This window comes from Anarhichas minor, unplaced genomic scaffold (genome assembly GCF_050575085.1).
Source record: "Anarhichas minor isolate MPS153535 unplaced genomic scaffold, ASM5057508v1 ptg000073l, whole genome shotgun sequence".
Classification (NCBI taxonomy): Eukaryota; Metazoa; Chordata; class Actinopteri; order Perciformes; family Anarhichadidae; genus Anarhichas; species Anarhichas minor.
The window spans coordinates 4062101-4083510 of NW_027466519.1; the positions used below are offsets into that span (position 1 = coordinate 4062101).

General features: G+C 40.8%; 1 protein-coding gene across 1 annotated transcript in view; it reads left to right on the plus strand.

The window, feature by feature from the left end:
- The window catches only part of cacna1bb (calcium channel, voltage-dependent, N type, alpha 1B subunit, b), a 140436-nt gene that overhangs the window by 100375 nt on the left and 18651 nt on the right, over positions 1 to 21410 (plus strand). Inside the window, exons 28-41 of the mRNA XM_076079823.1 lie at positions 1595 to 1691; positions 4314 to 4474; positions 4688 to 4825; positions 8020 to 8221; positions 8694 to 8858; positions 9680 to 9790; positions 11433 to 11516; positions 13508 to 13510; positions 15754 to 15870; positions 16612 to 16677; positions 18946 to 19037; positions 19128 to 19278; positions 19649 to 19776; positions 21291 to 21387. Coding sequence (XP_075935938.1) covers positions 1595 to 1691; positions 4314 to 4474; positions 4688 to 4825; positions 8020 to 8221; positions 8694 to 8858; positions 9680 to 9790; positions 11433 to 11516; positions 13508 to 13510; positions 15754 to 15870; positions 16612 to 16677; positions 18946 to 19037; positions 19128 to 19278; positions 19649 to 19776; positions 21291 to 21387 — 1612 coding nt within the window. The remainder of the gene's footprint in view (positions 1 to 1594; positions 1692 to 4313; positions 4475 to 4687; positions 4826 to 8019; positions 8222 to 8693; positions 8859 to 9679; positions 9791 to 11432; positions 11517 to 13507; positions 13511 to 15753; positions 15871 to 16611; positions 16678 to 18945; positions 19038 to 19127; positions 19279 to 19648; positions 19777 to 21290; positions 21388 to 21410) is intronic.

Sequence of the window (21410 nt, forward strand, 5' to 3'; positions counted from 1 at the left end):
GTGAAATGACAACTGGTGCTTGTATTTTATCAGCTGTGGCTAGCTAGCATAGGCTAATGCTAACTAGTATAACCTGTAACCCCACATAATACAGTAACATGGTTAGGTTACGCTAGGTAACTACTGCAGGTAGTAAGCATGCTAACGTTTACAGCTTCTGTTAGAGCATATGAATACACTTTGAGTCAATCTTTACACTTGTGCTCTTGTGTTTTTGGTTTTGGAAAGGTGACAAAGGAAGACACAACTCTCGAGAGACCTGTAAAACACAATTCATGTATTGTTAGAATTAATTTTTTTGCTTGAACAAATGGCATTCTTTTTACAGTAGAAGTTGTTTTTGTCCCCTGGGTATGAAAAGATTGGTAACTGATGCTGGTGTAAGAAGAAACGGGGCCCCTAGGGGCCACTAACAGGGCTTTTATACTGATTTTTTTCTCTAGTATGCTTGTGTCCTTCTCCACATCCTTCACACATGAACATAGTACACAAATGTACGCACACTATTTTTCTACATCTCAGATTTTTTTGAAGTCAAGCAGAAAAAAACGAGACATTTTTTATAAAGAGTGACAGACACATTATGACTAAAAACCCCTCTTATACTGTCCTTGACTAATGTCAGTCTCTGAGTGAATGATGGCTCAGCTGTATGTCATTAGCATAACAGCTAGTTTTACTCCCCCCCCCCCCACCCTTCCCCCCCTCCCACTCACACACACACCTCCCACTGTGTTAACAAAACCTGCAGCGTCTGCAATGACTGATAGCAGTGGTTCCTGCAAAAGAAGCTGCTTCCTCAACCAGGGGCTGATTCTTTGTGCATTTACTCCACACTGGATGTTATTCTACAGAAACAGCCTGCTAGCTTCGTGGGACTGTTACATGCGATATGCAGATGTGCTGAGGTTACACATTAAAAATGGCCGTTCGTGGAGAAGGTGCTGAAATGTGGTTTCTGACTAAAAGACGCAATATCTCAGTGGAAAATGCTTCACGAGTTAACTTCCTGCGTTAGAATGTAAGCAAGTATTTGCAGTAAAATGTTCTGATTGTTGAAGAAGAGTGGAGTTTAGAAGGGCAAAAATGCAAACAAACAAATGAAAGAAGAAAGAGAAGAACAGAAGGAAGGACAGAGAAGATGAAAAGAAAAGAAGGAGAGAAAGAGATGGATGGAAAGAGGGAAGAACTGTAAGGTAGAACGGATGGATGAGAGATAGAACAGAGGAAAAATAAATGCATAACGAAAAAATAAGAATGAACAAAAGGACGGAAGGGAAGACAATGACAAACTGAAGCAAAGAAAGAATAGATGAATAATGAAGTGGAGGAGCAACATCTGATATTTGTACTCATACACAGTACTTGAGTAAAATGAATCTTCCTCTGCTGTACTGTTGCATGCATCTGTAGAATAACATGAACTCATGTGCATGTACTCTACTAACAGAATACAAAGAGGCATTTATCTGCGTGCACTGTACACCTGATGTACCACAGTCTGCCGGTGGTGCTGGAGGATGGGATGAAAGGGTTAACGTGCTTGATGGTGACACCACGTCGCCCGGACTAACTGTACTCTCACTCTGCACAGAGGGACGAAGGGCAAGGACATCAACACCATCAAGTCCCTGAGGGTCCTCCGAGTCCTGCGGCCACTCAAGACCATTAAACGGCTTCCAAAGCTGAAGGTACAGTAATCCAATCTGTCAACCACCCAGTGCATTACGAGAAAGAAACAAAGCAGAGCAGCCAGCTGGGGCCACATCCGGTGTCAGTCACACACTATCATGAGTCAAATGCATTTATATTCTACCAAGGAGGAGTGGATGTATCTGATTTAAAAACAGTCGCGTTTTAAAATGTTATATGAATCTAGTATCTCTCGCTCTCTAATGAAGCTTTGAACGGCTCGACCTTTGGGGTGCTCTGTGCTGTGGAGAGACGGGAGAAGTTAAAGTCACACAAATTGGAAGTAAGTGACAGAAAATTGCTTCCTTTACTGAAGAGGTTCAGTGCAAGGATGCTTATTTACAGATAAGCCTGCGACTCCTAGAACATACAGTACACTCCTCTGAAGACACAATACATGTTTCACAATACGCCAGAAATGCCTGAATAGAAGCAGAAGCTGTGTGTGTTAACTCATACGTTTGCAACAATATGGGTCATTGGAAAATAGTGAGAGTACACATAGGTCACTCTCTGTTCGTCTTCGTCATTGCAGTTTATATTTGGTTGGCTTGGTTGTTATGTTTAAGTGGCTGTTCTTGATATGTTGATATCAAAAATAATTTGGACTTAAAAACTGCACTTGCAGAATTGCCTTCATTTTGCTGCCATTCCTCTTTTACTGCTGACAAATTGGCATTCAGTTAAATACGAGCCATCGTTGTTGTAGTGTTTTGTAATTGCGATTAGGTTTCCCTCTATTTTGTCTTCCCTTTTTACATAAAATATGTTCAGTTACTGAATGTACTTACAAGGAAATGTTAAAAAAGAAAGGTCTATAGTAAAATTGTCAACTTAGACTGTTAGAAAAACATTTATGAATGCAACTTTGTATATAATTTCTATGTTTATTTATTTTTTTAGTTTAATTATTCTGGTGGCATCATTTTTGGATAATAGAAAGATCAAATAATCCCAGTGGTAATCCTATCGATACTACCACAGGGGGGTGGCGCCTTTACGATAAAGAATCCCAAGCATCACATGTAGGGGTAAGACTCTGCAATAATGGATTGCGACCCTCATCAAGGCTAGACCCTCAGCTGTTGCCTCTGGTGCGTGAAGGCAGCTGATCTTCCAAAAGTAATGGATCTGACAAAAGATGAAAGATCTGATTGGAGTAATAGAAGTGAGATGATTGAGGCAGATCAGAGCTGGCAGACAGACGCTCATCCACAACTCCTCTTGGATGCTTGGCCAGAGCGGCTTGATGGACAGGCTGGTAGAAGAGGGGGGAAAAATATGCTCCGTCCGCTCTCTGGAGACAAAAGCCTGGTAGGCGATCACTCATGCAGCAGCGGATTCATCGGTTAGATTGCATACGTGTCAGAATAGATAGACGGAGCACTCCATCTCACAGAGAGATCACAGCACAAGCTGTCAGAAGAGACGAGCTGAAATAAGAGTGTGACAGACAGGGAGACACAGAGACGGACTCCATGCGAAGGTGTGTTCATGTAAGCATTGATTTGTCTTCAGACATCGTGACATCTGGCTTAAAAAAGGACTGAATTTGGATGAAAAATTAGCTTTTTGTTCTCTTGAAGCAGATTCTAAGTACGAGTTGGAATATTGTTGTTTAGTGACGGCTGTTGAAACTGTTATTTTCATTTTTCAGCCAAATTAAGCTCAGTTTTAACCTAGAACTTGAGACATCTTTTGTTAGGAAAATGTAACCATAGTTCGCTCTAAATTCAAATTCACCCTACAGTTGACTGGTACAGCCTTTTTAATCAGAGACAAAGCTTTTTAATCAAATAAGCAGACTTACCCTACACTCACACTAAGCATGCTGCGCTGATTTTTAAAGTGGAATCATGGATGTGTAATGAGAACTGGATGTCACACACCAAGACGCCTAGTCATTCCAATGAGAATTGCTCGCCTGGCGCATAATGTGATATATAAAGATATCTGGAAACATGGGTGGTCTATGGGGAAAATGTTTTTGGGGTTGCAAGGGGACTTTTTTGATGCAATACCACAAGTGGCCACTAGAAAACATTGGCAGCAAGGTTGAGTGGAGGCACTGTATCCAATTATTATTGTACATCCATGAATATAATGTGTTGAATGTTGTTAAACCTTTGCTCAGAAGTTTCCTCAGTCCAGAGGGAGTTGCTGATTTTTTTCTTACAAAGTGGGCAAACAGCCTCATCTTTGTTGATAAACCATCCACGCTGTAGTGTACTTCCAAACACTGCATCTCAGGTACCTTGCCAGTGTTCTTCTCCATTTTATTTATTAGCTTGGTTTACTGATAAGTCAATAGGGCATACAGGAGGTCAAGCTGAATTTGAAGTGCTCCTTGCACTACCTCAAACCGTCTGTTGCGATCAGAGAAAGTCAACTTTAATCCGAACAGGTCGCTACAGTTTGAATATTATATTTTTCCCCTCGTTTGAACAGAAATTTGGGATTTCTAATAAAGTGAGTGACAGCCCTAATTCCAAATATTCAATTATAATAACACAGCAAATTATAAACCAGTTATGGTTAAGCTTCATGATAATGGAGAGAACTCAATGAATGCGACACCTTACATTTATTGATCTGAGCTTGTGCGTGTGAATATTTTCCAGGCGGTGTTCGACTGTGTTGTGAACTCTCTGAAGAACGTTCTCAACATCCTCATCGTCTACATGCTCTTCATGTTCATCTTCGCTGTTATCGCTGTGCAGCTCTTCAAGGGCAAATTCTTCTACTGCACCGACAAGTCCAAGGGTCTGGAGAAAGACTGCAGGTACGTCACCCAAACTTAAGAATGTTTTAAACCATCCATTAGGTTGCTGCCTTTTTATTTAGACTCCTCTACATTCAGCCACGGTGGTTGCCATTTGCTGACACATATATTTTATACTGACATTCTCAATCTCTTTTATTTTTGATGATCTAGTTTTGTCTTTCTCACCTCCTTTCCCCTGATTCTGTCTCTCCTCCCGTCTCTCTCTTTAAGGGGTCAGTTTCTGGACTACGACAAGGATGACGTGTCAGCTCAGCCCAGAGAGTGGAAGAAGTACGAGTTCCACTACGACAATGTTCTCTGGGCCTTCCTTACGCTCTTCACGGTGTCCACGGGGGAGGGCTGGCCACAGTAAGTCAGATCAACCTCCATATCACTTCAACACTTCGTGCTTAAAATTTAACTTGAAAGATGCAGTGTGCAGCTTTTCTGGGGGCTCTATTAGCGGAAGTGGGTTCATTAGTGTATAATCACCTGATACTAAGAATCGCTGTTTTCGTAAGATTATAATGACTCCTTCATATCTACATAGGGGCATTTTGCGCCGCCGTGTTTCTACAGTGGCCCAGAACAGACAAACCAAACCAGTCATGTGTTATGTTACCTCAAGGCCACCGTAGCTCTCCAACACACGGGCGAGGCGAATGGTGTTACTGTTTTGCACTCGTTAGCTCAGGTTTGGAAAGGGAGGAGGGAGCTGAAGGGGTATTCAGTTGGTTGCAATCTGCAACCACACCGCCAGATGCCACCAAATATTACACACTGTCCCTTTAAGTTCCATATTAAGTCCCTTATGTTCACAGTGTTTACTGTGAAACTAATAAATCAGGAGTACATTGGGTTAAGAAGTAAAGATGGCCCCAATACATCACTTTAGTTGTGTTTAATTTATAATCTTGTAGTTGAAGTGTTGTTGAATCATTTATTCTTCTTCATGTTAGAACTTCCTTCATTGACTTGCCCTGAAAAGCACTCAGCACACCTGGAGGCCGATGGTACAGCGCAGATTAAACCCAACTGATTCCTCCTCGGCTTAATTACTGTGCGTTTTCTAAAGATGCAATCGCGGCTCATTGCATAGATGTCTTCAGTCTGCTGTTCTGCGCCTGAGCTAAAGTGCCACAGGCAGATTTATTACCATCATCCTCATCATCATCATCATCTCTGTCAAGGACTGTTGATGGCTGTTTACTTATTTCATTCATTGTATTTACCTGACGACGAAAAGTGAATTGTTAAACTGAGTCAGCTGGTCACGATCATCTAAAATCACACACAGCCAAACAAGAAGTGACAGCACAGTTTTACATTGAAATATAGTAGAAGTGTAAAGTTAAATAAGTATTTTTCATTTCTTATAATTTGGGATGCTTAGAAAATTGCACCTATGACACTCCAACAGTAACAGTAAGCAAACTAACAAAAAACTAACCCTAAAATTGTACAAATGCGTAGACACTCAACTAATAGAACCACGATCAAAATTAACTGTAGTGAACTGTTCGTGGAGATAAGTGGAGCTGACGTGATTGAGCTCCTTGTACAGCCAATAACTATTTACGATGATGATGATGATGATGATGATGATATTTAGTTGTCAGATCATGTCTGAAAAAAAAAAAAGGATACGCACAGTTAACAACAACCAAAGACAACATATTCAAGACCCCTTCAACATACATGTGTTGTGGGATTAACAGCAGTTAACCGTATTAAATCATGGAACCCTGTATCTCTGATTTGATGACAACAGTTTGTATTCACTGGTCGGGACATGGTTGAACGGGTCAGAGACAATGTTGTTGGCCAATATCGGTAGGCTGATTCATAGAACAGCGTTCTCAAGAGGTTGACCTGCAGTCTTTGAGCAGACTTTCATTTGATGGAGCAGTTTTAAATTAAAGTGGTGGAAAAACACTTGAACTATGTAGCAGCACAATACTGTAGAATCACAGAAGTAAAAAACAAGAGAAGAATTTGTCTACTCGCCCCAAAAGACCTAATGCGGCAGAGAAAATATATTCATTGTTTTGTCCTCATGCAGACAGATTAAATGTGGTCTTTCCCGGATAGCAGATGGTCTATCATTACACCCAAATATTTACATGCAAGTACCTGATTATTTCATTAAGGATGAAAATCAAAAATCAAGCCGGTACTTCGTAATGACAATCTACTATTCTGGATCATGACTATACTCCTGATTTCACTCTGTTTTCAAGTGTGCGACTGGCAGTGAACATATCAAGACCTGCAGCTGAACCAATGTCCTCCTTAATGCTCCATCCATGTCATGTGAGATGGGGAAGATTCTCATGTTTATGTGTCGTGATTACAATAATAAACACGTGGTTAAGGTTAGGTAACAACCGTAGTCGTGCTTTCCAACAAAACAAAGTTAACTCACGATTGGAAGTGGGCAATAAACAGCCGTCTCTGTGGACTTTTACGCGTCGTAACGTGCCCTTACTTCCTCCTTTGTTCACTAGAGTCCACTAGAGGGCTTGTGATGTCTTTTCATTCTGGGGTATCATCATCATCATCATCATCATCATCATCATCATTATTTATGTGCACTTTTCAAAAGTTCCAAAAAACTTTTGCACACAGCCAGAAATTGTGCAGACGGTGCTCAACAAGATTGTCAGAGGCCCGTTGAGCACTTGCTGATTTCACAGCAGGAGAGTCATTAACTCACCGGAGACACCCTTAATATTCTGTGAGCCAGTAAGAAGGAGACATTACGACTGCACCCACAACTGCACCGCCATATCTTCTGTTGGAGGAGCACAGGGCACCTAACTGTGCTGTGACTCGCTCAATCTTTATAAATAGCCTCTGTGAGGATTGTAAGAAAGCTCTACAGGCTGGTTGACTGGATATTTTGGGACAGGTTCCCTGGATATTTGTAGACGGATTGATTTCATTGTTATTTTATCAAGCTTTCTTGATTCCTCTTCCAAGGGTTTATTTTTGTCACTTACAGAGTAAAGTGGGGTGAAGGTAGAGGTGTGCTGATTTGCTGGTTCTCATCAGATAAGTCATCGGAGGGATTTGGCATCTTTTAAAGCTCCCCTAGGAAGATTAGTAGAGCGTGGATCACTCTGAAATAGATCTGCAGCGAATAATCGCATAGTTGATGGAAAGGAAATTACTATTTTGATAATCAATTAATCATTTAAGTTATTTTTTAACTAAAAATGTCAAACATTTGTTCCAGGTGCTCAAATGTGAGAGTTTGCTGTTTTTCTTGGTCTTACGAAATAAATACGTTTATTTTTTCTATTTTTGGTCAGACAAAATAAGCTATTTGAAAATGTCACCTTGTGATCTGCATTTCCCTTGTGTGATGTTTTATAGTCCACAAAATGAATAGATTAAAAAAAGTCTGTTTAATTAATAATGAAAATAATGGTTATTTGCAGCCAGACAAAATGTTGACGGCCTGAACTCATTGAGTACCTCCAGATATTTTATTTCACCTGCTGTGAGCTCGACGTGGTTGTGTCGATTTTTTTGTCACGTCATCTTTTCCTTCTGTTCAGGGTCCTGAAGCACTCGGTGGACGCCACTTATGAGGACCAGGGCCCCAGCCCAGGCTACCGCATGGAGACGTCCATCTTCTACGTGGTCTACTTTGTGGTGTTCCCCTTCTTCTTCGTCAACATATTTGTGGCTTTGATCATCATCACCTTCCAGGAGCAGGGAGACAAGGCCATGTCGGAGTGTAGCCTGGAGAAGAATGAGGTGGGAGAGTGGTGCAAAGTGATGCACTATGAAAACAACGACAACCTCTCTCCTCTACACTACAAGAACACACGCTGATTACTTCGGCAGAGGCACTAGTTTCTGAAAATCTTTGTCTCTTGCATCACAAATGTCTTCTTCTTTAGAAAACAGAGCACAAGCTGATCCACTTCAAAACATCACTTCCAGGCAAATTCATATCTAACGTGACTTACAATTCCCTCAAACAGAACAAAAAACGGTTCAGTGAGGTTTACCCACTCCACAAAGACTTTGTTAAAATGATGCTGTTTTCTTCTCTGTAAAGTATTGGCCAGTGATCAGAGAGGCTCAATTTGTAGTCTCATCTTTTGATTGGACAAACCACTTAGAAAATCCTCTCGTGGCTTGCCAGCTGTCTTTTCTACTTTTGAAGGTGCATCAGAGAGGATTCATACACACTGTGTTTTTGTTTCGTCTCTCCATCAAACAGAGGGCTTGCATTGACTTTGCCATCAACGCCAAGCCGCTGACGAGATACATGCCGGCGAACAAGCAGTCCTTCCAGTACAAGATGTGGAAGTTTGTGGTGTCGCCCCCGTTCGAGTACGCCATCATGACTTTAATAGCTCTCAACACAGTCGTGCTGATGATGAAGGTCAGTGATTCCTCCTGCAAAGCGCCAATTCCTCTCAGATCCCTCCAAGCCAAAAAAAAAGAAGAAAAAAAGTGGTGCATTGGCTCAAGTGAGACTTCAGCTCCTGTTGAAATATTCAAGGGGATTGCAGAAGCAGTTTACATGAATCTGTACCATTTAATAATTTAGCTTTAAGGCAGAGATGCAACAGCACTGGTCTGGCCTTGAGACATGGGCAACGATGAAAAATCAAACATCCCCACCATCGCACCACTGGGATGCTTCTGCTAACAGTGCTCACTGCTGTCACAGAGAAGAGCTCGTATCTTGGCTTTATTCCTGGTTGTCTGAAAATATTTCAAATTGAATCAAATCTGAAAAGTTATTTGATGAGACAGTTTGAAAGGCTCTTCAGATACGCTGCTTTTAGGCCTTTAAACACCGGGGGCATTTTTTTTTTTAAGCACATCAAAATATTTTTTTCAAACTGTTGTTTTTGTCACGAATACTTTCACACAGAACGCAAATATTACACAGCGTCATTTATTTCCGGAACCAAGGATGAAACGTGCTGCCCCTGAGCAGCCCTCCAGGACCTTAAAGAGACAGTGATCAGCAACTGACACGAACCCACACTCAGATCATGTCAGTGCCTCACAACCACCTGCCATTATCTCAGTGACAAGACACAGAGCCTCTTGGTTGCATTTACACTTGTAGTTGTCAGTGTCATTGTCACTATCTGATCTAGTGTTAGGTAAATGGCGGAGAAAGGAAGAAGCTCGTCCACACTGCTGTGGTTCTTCTCTCAAATATACTCAGTGTACGTTTTCTGCCCTCAGTTCGACGGAGCTCCAGCCCTGTACGAGTCCATGCTGAAAAACTTGAACATCGTCTTCACAGCCCTCTTCACGCTGGAGTGCATCCTTAAGATTATTGCCTTCGGTCCACTGGTGAGACCATATGCTGCGCTGTGCTCTGCAAAACACGAGACAATTATTCACTGTTGTATTGTGTTTCTGTTTACACACATGGGGGAAAATCTCTCGGAGGGAAACTCATGCATCAAGCTGCTCTCTCTGTGCTTGCGGTGCTCAGTTAATTACATGTTGTCCTTGTGAATGCTGAAACAATATTCTTAGATCTGTGGTCTAACAGGGTAGTTCTAATGAAAGAAACTGTCACAATTGGAAGGATGTTTGTTGGATTGTTAATTTTATAAAAGCTACCATAAAAGGTATAGCAGCGGAAGTCACACAACACTAAAAATTAAAGGTGTAAAATCTCAAATTCCGGAATAAAAAGTGTGAACTAGTAAGAAAAAGAAGGGATGAATGGAAGAGTGCGCAAAGAGAATAAATCTTCCCCCAACATGGGGGTGTCTGGCTCGCAGCGAGCCATTTCATCTCTGACTCCGGTCCATTTACGAGGCCCATTTGTTAAATAGCTTTTCTCACACACCACTTGCCTCCACCTGTTTAGCTGTTAAGCCCAGACGGATGGGCTCGCATCTGCCGGTGTAAACACTCGGCTGCTGCACCTCCTCAGACTGCAGCTGCAGGGCCCGGGAGTGGCCTCTGCCTCCAGTAGCTGGTTGATCGAGCAGTCTGAGGGGGAACCAGGCTGCAAGCAGCAGCTCATGCAGGGGATTGTGTCAGCATGTGTGTTGTATATGCACATATAGATTTGTGTGCCCATGGGCTAGTCTAGATATCTTTAGCTTTCGGTGCATCTGTTGTTTCTTTGTTTTTTAAGTATGTTGCTCTTAAATCTTTGGGAATATTTTGTACACCACTGTGACTTTTTCATATCCACATATCTGTAAATTTAACCAAATACACAGACTGTAAATGTGCATCAGAACTTTTAGAAATGTGCCATGTTAAAGTTCCTGCCCAGGCACTTTGTAATTTAATGTACATCTTAGTAAAAAAAATGCATCAAAAAGCTAAAATAGGGTGATTGTACATCAAGGCTGGGCACCTGTTTAAAGTCTGACTAGTTGATTAATCCAAAATAATTTAAAACAGAGGTTTCAAAGTGAGAGGCGGGCCTTCCCAGGGGGCTCCAAACGGTTTCAGGGGAGGCTAAAAAATATTACATTAGTTAAATATCACAGAATAGCCTAAATGTGTGTGAGTCAGAAACTAATAACTAATGACTAATGACAGTCTATTTTTATGTATTCAGTTTAGTCTGAAGTCATATCAAATTGTATTATTAGGCTACCTTGGCTCAAATGTTGAGTGTCTATAGCATTAAATAATATAATCACGATCCAATAGGCATCCAGGAATTGAGTGAAACTAAGCAAGTGAACTACCTTGGGGGGGGTGACTTTTTCCAAGCTTTGCCTGAGGGATGGCCCACAGTCTCAGACTTTGAACTCCCTGATCTCGAATTATAACAAAAAATACTAGCAGCCTCAGTTTGAACAGTTATTCCACACATCTTATTTTATGCTGTATAGTATGAAAAAACAATCAATAATCACAACAACAAGAATTGCACCAAAGAAGCTGAACATTTTCAAAGTTTGAACTCTCTCTCTTTGAACGTGCAGCCTGATCTCTCTATGTCGACTCTGTTCTTTAGAATTACCTGAAAGCAGCCTGGAATGTGTTTGACTTTGTGACCGTGCTCGGAAGCATCACAGACATCTTGGTCACGGAGATTAAGGTAAGCGCCGCAGCGTCTGTGTGCCATATGTATTGTAACGGTTTGAATAATCACTTGACACATTATTGATACACAGGAACCAGCTTCGCTTTCTGCCTTCCCTTGGCTCCGACAGCGAGTTGACACACACTGCAATTTGAATTGATTGAAAATCTAATAATGTGATGCCCTCAATGATATGTTAATGATATTAGTCAAGGTATGGTACCGAAGTTAGAAATTCCAATATCATGAGAACAATACTTCGTACATGGGTATCAGGATTCAGTGCATGCTGGAATGGCAGCACGATGTGATACAGGAAGCAGATTTAGTCTAGTCAGGAGAGCCGTTGTAGTAGAAAATGGAAAGTTGTTCATATGCAATACTTTACTCATGCAGGAAATTCCATTTACATCAGGTTTGCGAGTAACTGATATTTTCATCGTCTGACTGTACATTTTTTGGATTGATGAATTATTTGGTCTATAAAATGTCAGAAAATATTAAAAAATGCCCATCACAAGTTGTCAGAGCACAAGCTGACAGCATCAAACTACTAGTTTTAAACATATTCGATTTTCAAATGAAGTAAAAACAGAGAAAAGCAGCAAATCTCCACGAAAGACCAATAATCAAAATTGATGTTGACTAATTGGCTCAACACTTACAGCCTAACAATTAACAGACTAACAACTAACACACTAACAGACTAACAACTTACACACTAACAATTAACAGACTAACAACTAACACTAACAATTAACAGACTAACAACTAACACACTAACAATTAACAGACTAACAACTAACACACTAACAATTAACAGACTAACAACTAACACTAACAATTAACAGACTAACAACTAACACACTAACAATTAACAGACTAACAACTAACACACTAACAATTAACAGACTAACAACTTACACACTAACAATTAACAGACTAACAACTAACACACTAACAATTAACAGACTAACAACTAACACACTAACAATTAACAGACTAACAACTAACACACTAACAATTAACAGACTAACAACTTACACACTAACAATTAACAGACTAACAACTAACACACTAACAATTAACAGACTAACAACTAACACACTAACAATTAACAGACTAACAACTTACACACTAACAATTAACAGACTAACAACTTACACACTAACAATTAACAGACTAACAACTAACACACTAACAATTAACAGACTAACAACTAACACACTAACAATTAACAGACTAACAACTTACACACTAACAATTAACAGACTAACAACTTACACACTAACAATTAACAGACTAACAACTAACACACTAACAATTAACAGACTAACAACTTACACACTAACAATTAACAGACTAACAACTTACACACTAACAATTAACAGACTAACAACTTACACACTAACAATTAACAGGCTAATTGTTTCAGCACTGATTTATATGTAATTGTGTTCGTTAAAGACAGGTCTTTTTAATGTCTTATTTTCCAAACATTACCAATCTGAACAAACCCCTTCAGCTCCAAATTCATTAAACGTAGAAGGCATACTTTGCTACGCTCCCACAGTCTCAAGTCCTCGAATCGAAAGCTCAGCCAAGAAAACTGCAAGCCCCAGAAAAATGAAAGCAGTAAAATCGATACTGGAAATGAAAATGAACATCAGTGCATTAAACAAACACAGCCTCGGGGCAACAGGGGGAACGATGCCGTTGTTTCAGTTTGCAGCCTCTGTTGAATCGCAGCAGACGGAAAAAGAATGCGACTGTGTGGAGACGGAGGGCTGAGGCAGAGTGCTGTTGCTTTCTGTGTGGCAAAGTCAGTCTCTTCTCTGTGCGACTTTCTTTTCATGTGAGCATTGTTCTTCTTTTCTGTCTCTTCTCTTTCGCTCTCCTTCTCTGCATTTTTATTCTGTCTCTTTTGCTGTTGCCATCGTCTGCGTTGTCTCTCCTGGCGCCTGTGCCCTCACTCTGCCCCCCTCTGTCACATCTGACACCTCTAGACGGTAAGTGGCTTTTCTTGTTGGCCGCTGATATTGTCAATTCCCCCTGTCAGTGTGTGTTGTTCTCTCCCACAGTCTTAGTTTAAATTGCCTGCCTACTGAACCCTCAGTGTGACGTGATGTAACAGAAGAACACCTATTAAGCTGTTGGAAAAGTGTGCTTGCTTTAACAGCTACACAATCATCTGAAACTATTTCAGTTGCATAAGATCTGACATAAGAATGTACACTGCAAAGAAAGTCACCTTACAAGTCATTGTAATACACCAATGATGTTTCTGTGGTTTGCATCAAAATCTTGCAAGAAGACAACATCAGTGTGCTACTGTAACAAATGACTTGTTTCTACAAAGTCCTTGGAAATGGTTGGTTTGTATTATAAATAGATTACATTATATCCCCACCCTGGCATGTTTTTGTGAGTGTCTGTCACGATCAGGCTTTGCCTTGTGTGTTCTGCGTTTTTGTGTAACTTCACCCTCCTCACTCTACCTGTCAGTCACTCCCTCAGCATCAACCTAACTCCCTTCACCTGCCTCTAATCAAGCACTCCCTCCTCATCAGCACAACTCCCCTCACCTGTTCAAGCCACTTTATAAACCCCTGTCTCTCAGGGTGCTTCTCAAGTCTCTTAATTGCATCCCCGTTTCCCTCACTTGCTTCCTTTCCTTGCGTCTTAGTCCCTCCCACCAGGGATGCATGGAGGAAACCATGCAAGGAGAGAGGAACTAGTAAATTTGTTTTAAGATACATGAGACGTCCTTTCCTCAGTTGCGTCACGTGAAGCGACGTCTGTTTCTGATGACGGATGATCAGCTGATCACAGCTGGATCAGCTGTCAGTCGGCTTTAACAGCTGGAGAGACTTTTGAGAAGTTTGTGTCTGTTCACGTGATCACTGTACTTAATAATAGTAACTAATAATACTAATAACTAATAAAGACACACAGTAATCACCACTGTACTTAATAATAGTAACTAATAATACTAATAACTAATAAAGACACACAGTAATCACCACTGTAGAGGTGTTTCTCTCTCTAGTCTGTTAACAAACTGTGTCCTGTGTTCTGTTTATAAGCACAGGATCCATTTATACCGGCGGAATGCGATCATCTTATTTATGAATTATTTGCGTCTGTACATTATTAAATAACCCAGAATATGATTATTGTTTCTCTTAAATGATAAAACTCATCAAACACTCAGGAATGATGTAAAAAGTGTTTCGTCTCTCCAGCTCTCTCTGACTTTAATTGTATTCATAATAAAAGTTATTGAGGGAAACATCAGATCATGAAAACACAAATCTTTCTAATAAATGAAGAAAGTTGTTTGTGGTCGTTTTGTTATTCAGACTACAATGAACATTTATTTAAACCAGACGGTGAATCAGAAAACTAATCAAATATAAAGCTTGAGTTTATTCTGTGATCTGTCTTCACTCTGGTGTTAAACTCAGTCAGTCAGTCCGATCGGCTGCAGCGTCCAATCACATGACTGATGAACAATGAGGGGGCGTGAGGGCGTAAAAAGACTTCCTGGAAGTCTGTTCTCGTGGGTCCCTCCTCCATCCTCGATCCTCCGAGCTACATTAGAGCTTTGGGACGGCCGTCAATATGGCGGCGCAGAAACAACTTCCGGTTCAAGGGAGGAGCGAGGAAACGACACTTAAGAGACTTGAGAAGTACCCACTGTCACTCACTGCCAGGTCATTGTTTGTGTTCTACCCGCCCGTTTGTCTTGTCCTGTTGCTGGTTTCCCACGTCTGCCTGCCCTGCCTTGTCCTACTGGATTTGTCCCCTCGTCTCTTGTCTCGTCCCTGGATTCCTTGCGTGTTCTTGTAAGTGTTCATTAAATTCCCACTTCACTCTACTTCTGGTCTGCGTTTGAGTCCTCCATCATGCCCCGTGACAGTGTCGAACACTATTTTAGATGCTATACAATATGAATTTGGTTTAGACTGGCATGTTTTGCATTGCAAGTATTTAACTCTTCGACTTGAATTAAACATTTAAGGGAAAGGGAATGAAAAACTCTGATGGGGATCCAGCCCTTGGAATTGTCTCAGATATTGCTCTACAGCAATATTTGCAAAAAGGAAAACCTTGAGCAAGGGGGTGTTTCATTGCTTATGAGGTTATCTGTAAAATGAAGTGTGTCCGTTTTTCTTACATAGGATGGCTTTGAATCCTTTGATCCCGTGTTTATTTTAAAACCTCACAGAGTCTCTGTTTTCTCTCCCAGGACAAGATGATCAACCTGAGTTTCCTGAGGCTGTTCAGAGCGGCTCGTCTCATCAAGCTGCTGCGGCAGGGCTACACCATCCGCATCCTGCTGTGGACCTTTGTTCAGTCCTTCAAGGTGAGCCACCACACACGGTGACCTAAACACGCACACAGTATGTAAGTAAACTTGATTTATGACGCATTTTACAAAACAAAAAGGGTTATACAGTCAGGGATGAAAAGAATTCAGTCAGGAAAGACACAATTGAAGAAGAAGGCAGATGAGCATTGTTTCAATAGATATTTTAGTGCCGTGATTGTCAATTAGATTGATTCATAGTTGAATAAAAGAATATCACACGAAATAGACAATGGAAGAAAGAAAGGGCGAACAAAATAGCTCTCAGCAGAAAACAGTTCAGATTTTCAGCCGGTGCCGGTTTGCTCTCTAAATCCCCTGGGACAAGTTGAGTTAAATGCGGAGCGCCAGGCTGCGGCCGAGGGAATTTATAGCAGGTTTAATGTCAGTGGTGAGAGCTTTTAAGCCCAATGAAAATGGACAGTAGCTGCTGAGTGTTAAAAGGTGGCTATTTAATTACAACAAATGTTCGCCTCCTCCCCACTGCGATATAAATAGCTGGTTAAAAGAATCGACCCCGCAGCTCAGGTTGACTGCTCGGATTTTTAAATAAGACTGTAAAATCTTACAAGGGCCCTAGTCCCGTGTGTGTGTGTGTGTGTGTGTGTGCGTGTGTGTGCGTGTGCGTGTGCGGAGACAGACGGAGAGATCAAAAGAGTAAGTGTGCGTTTGTGTAAGAGAAAGAGGTTGTGTTTGTGCTCTGAAGTCTTTAACCTATTATTGATGTGTTGGTTTCAGGCCCTGCCGTATGTCTGCCTGCTCATCGCCATGCTGTTCTTCATCTATGCCATCATTGGAATGCAGGTGAGTTGTGACAATGCCAGCTGGACAAAAGGGAGTCGGACTGTAATGATTGAGTGATGGATGCCTCCTAGAAAGTCCCTACACAAGCATGATACCCCTCCACAGGTGTTTTTACCTATTCTATTAGAGACACCTAAAAATAGAATTACTTGAATATGTGGGCCATAATGCATTACAACATGACCAGAAACAAGAAAGTAACAATGTAGATACAGCTTAGCTTACGTGGTTGTGTGTGGTTAAACTATCAGTTATCATTTGTTAACTACTTTAGTGTGGGCTTAGCACTGGTTTATGATAGGTGATTTAATTGTTGACTGAAACTTTGTCTCTGGTGTTTGTCGAGCGACTAATTAGGGAGGAGGTTGGGGTGAATGGGGTGGGTCCAACAAGTACAGGACTTTCACCAAGGAGACCGCGGGTCGTGTCCTAAAACCAAAAGTCATCACGTCGAGTTATTTTAAGTTACATAAGTAACTGTTTGTATGTAACCACGTCACATACAATGTCAGATATTAGGCTAAGTCACGTACGTTACAAACTCATTTTAACTAAAAAAATGATCTTTCCCTAAACCTAACTAAGTAACTTTATTTTTGCCTTAACATAACCAACTAGTTAGTTTCACAATGTTAACCACATATTTTAAACTGTGACCGTTTCACAACATCAAATAGAACGATCATAAATGTTGTTTTGGGAGTCATTGGCATATGACCTATTATGTTGTTTAGGTATGAGGACTTGTTGGTCAGGTATAATATGTTCGAATATCAGCAGTTTCCACAAACTGAGACCATCTCTCCTCTTGAGACAAATAGAGGATGACAATATAAGTCACATCTGTAAAATACCAATCCAACACAACAAGCCTGCAGTAACCACCACTGTACCTTTGTAAACCTTAAAATGCCCTTCAGTACAGCACTAACAACGAACCTCTGCCTCTAACAGAGAGCATCCACACATCTCTGACACAGTCTCAATGAAAATGTAATATTATATAAACCAATGCAACCATATTGCATGGCTCTTGCGTTGGATTGCATACGATTGTACAGGTGTTTGATTATAAAGTGGATTCTTTTTGTCCATTTTTAGAGCCGGCTGAAACCTACTTTTTATTCATCTTACATACAAGATTATCACAGTGTGTGTGCTGAAAAACATCAGTTGCTGTTGACGTACATGGTCAAGATGCTGCACACATATCTGACTGCTGTCAGAGTTCTCCTGGGCCCAGCAGGAAGGACATGCCGAGGGGCAAATACATATTTAAAAAGAGACCTCCGGGTTGTTTACTAGACTCACAGTGGGACATCACAGGCTGTGGCAGTTATCAACTCTGTCTCTCTACATTCAATTTCAATTCAAATCAGTGACGGTTTATTGGCATGGAGTTTGGATATAAAAACATGCTGACAAAGCATATATACATCAACTGAGTGATAGTAAAGGTGAATGATAAATGCATACAATTTATACACAAATAAAATAGCAAAACACATTAAATAAAACAGCTAATTACAAAAAAACATATAGATTTTAGTGAGAAATATGCTTTTATTCTCGTCTATTGTCACAATCGTAATGTAATGTAAAGTTCGGTGCAGCCAAAGCAGTTTGTACAAGGGCAACCAATAACAATTTCTAAGAAATGCTCTGCATGACAAATAATGCTGATGATAATTTAACATAATAGTTATTGGCCTCAAATTCTGAACTGGTTGGTTCAGTTGTGTCGGGACTTTAAGCTCCAAATAACTTGGTTCACTATCTTCTATAACATATTTATAGCTATATAATACATTTTTAAGTATAATGATGATAATCTGCTTCGTCGGGGAAGTGTGGGTGTGCTTTGATCCGATTTGACTGACAGCAACCAAACAACCCCCCGGCCATCATCAGATTCTGATTGAAAAGTTCCTTAATCCTGATTGGTGCACCCAAGTATGTGACATTGTGTTTTCCAACTGAGGCACTCCCACCTCAGTAAGAAAGGAGAAAAAAAAGGAAAACATAAATCTGTCCTGTGAAATAATCCAAACTGTAAGAAAGAACATGTGTTCATGTTGGATTCCGTCACTCAAAGTGAGAAGCTGATAGAGAAGATACGTGTCCAGGGCTGTGTTTGGCTCTCAGGTTGAGGACTGTGCAGAACTCTGTTATAGTCTCTGTGTTACAGTAGTTCATTACAACAGTAGAGTAGGGCTTTTATTTTAGGGTTTACATTTAATAACATCACCTGCTCTCCTGCTGCCTCAGGTGTTTGGAAACATCGAGCTGAATGAGGACACGGCAATAACTCACCACAACAACTTCCAGACGTTTTTCCAGGCCTTGACTCTTCTCTTCAGGTAATCCCTGCTCCATTTATTGAAAAAAAATGTGGTGCCACAAATAATCCAGGACAAACTGATAACTCCCCGTCACTGTGTGTGTTTCAGGAGTGCGACAGGCGAGGCGTGGCATGAGATCATGTTAGCGTGTCTCAGTAACCGGCCGTGTGATAGTCTCTCAGGAACCGTGGGGAAGGAGTGTGGGAGTGACTTTGGCTACTTCTACTTTGTCTCCTTCATCTTCCTCTGCTCCTTCCTGGTCAGTGTGAAGGAAGACAGAGGTCATACTGAGTGTTGTCATTGACAGGACCTATACGGGTTTAGCTTTTTTTCAAAGATCAACTGCTAGTTGGAACTTTGATGAGCCTTTTGACTTGTAAATACTTGATCCCCCCCCCCCCCCCCCAGGCCCACTGATTAAAAAGTGCCACTTGTTTTAACAACTTAATTCAGGATTTTTGTAAAACTAAAATATTATTACCATGTTGTTGAAATTGCATTGTTATTATGGGAAGAGTGCATTATGACTTAAGTACTCGTAATTCAAAACTTAGGACTTGGAACTTGATTTTGGACTTAATTTGGGACTTGCCTTTCTTGACTATTAATTTATTTGAAACATTCTCCAGATGTTGAACCTGTTTGTCGCTGTCATTATGGACAACTTTGAGTATCTGACGAGAGACGCCTCCATCCTGGGACCTCATCACCTCGACGAATTCATCCGCGTGTGGGCAGAGTACGACCCTGCAGCCTGGTAAGTGCTTCCGCTGATCTCTGACCTGTACAGCTACAGCATAGTCCCTATTATCAGTCAGTGTTAAAGAGGAGGGTGTTTGCTTTTGGAAGAGAGGTGTGCTAGGTAACGGGGAACTCTAAGCTCTCAGTTGACTCAGCAGGATGACTCTGTTTTGAGGAATTGGAGAACTCCCATCTCAGTGGCGGCGGGTGAATGACATTAAGCCTGAGCCCAGATCTGGCTGAGGCTGGTGACGAGCCCCCTGTCGGCCGGAGTGATGCATGTAAATCCAGCGTTCCGCTTGGCATCCGTTCAGCCCTCTGCGCCTCTAAGCCGGCGGGCTCCAATTCTCCTCCGTCTGTCACTGCAGTGTGAAGAGAAAGTATTTCTATCCCTCCAACGGGGGTAATACAGGTTGATGTCAGCGCCCTCTCTGCCCCTTACACCGACAGTGTTTAACTTGACTGAAGCACAATGCTAGTTCTGCGTGAGAAAGTGGGAGAAGTAATCTGTCTCAGATTATGTAAGGCTCATTAAATTGTGACGAAGGCTTCACGGGAGCCTCGTCAGTGAGTCAGGACTCCAGGAGAGGTGTGAGATGTGAAATATGAAATTGCCATCTCCTGACAGACATTACGGGGGAGGACTTATTATTTATTCCTTTGAATAAACATTAGCTGCTCTCAGAGATGTATTTACAGTAGCTGATCTTCAACTGCTTTAACTCATTTTTATGTCAGGATGAAGCAGTATATTTAGTGCTCTTTTTTTCTTTATTTATTTATTTAGACTTGTTTTCACATATTTCTGTAAAAGGAGCAGATATGTTTCAACTGATTCTACAGTTTTCTGTCCCTTGCACATCCAAAAGTTGTTGTGATTTCTGCTGCATGAAGAAAACGACCATTTTAGTTTCCAGTAAACACACGACCGTAACCATTTCCTTTTTTGGGGGAATGTGTGGGTTTTAAAGGGGAAGTTTACATTGTACAACTTAGAAATGTACATATTAGTTCACTTTACAGAGAACAAAAATAATGATAAATAAAGGATTCTCTAGCAGAAATGTATTCCTGAAAGTGTACAGTGGGCTTTCAACCAAAAGTTTGACCTTTACACTGGGGAAAGAAAGTAAAAACTTTTTACTTTCACAAAATGTATTGAGAACTCAAATTTAAATTTATTTTTAAACTTCACTCCTTCACTTATTGAAACAAAATATGTTTCTAAAACCCACTCAAAAACTAAATATTTCTAATTTCCCTGCGGTCTTTTGTGAAAAAATAATGAAAAAGTAAAAGAAAATGTGATTCTTTTTTTTTCTTTTTTTTTTCATCTTTCAATAGTCAAAATAAACACCAATAAAATCACAGTTTTAGTCAGAAAAATAAAAACAGAAACAATAGTCTACTGTATTCTTCATGCTGCGGCTTCTCTAGTTATTCCCTATGTGTTACTGCCGGCCAACAAGTAACACATTGCCTATATGTAATGAATTAACCTGTGATCTAAACATGTCTTATCTTTTACAGCGGGAGGATATGCTATCAGGATATGTACAAATTGTTGCGTTTTATCTCGCCTCCCCTGGGCCTGGGGAAGAAGTGCCCCAACAGGGTGGCTTATAAGGTTTGCACTCCCACACAGTCCTT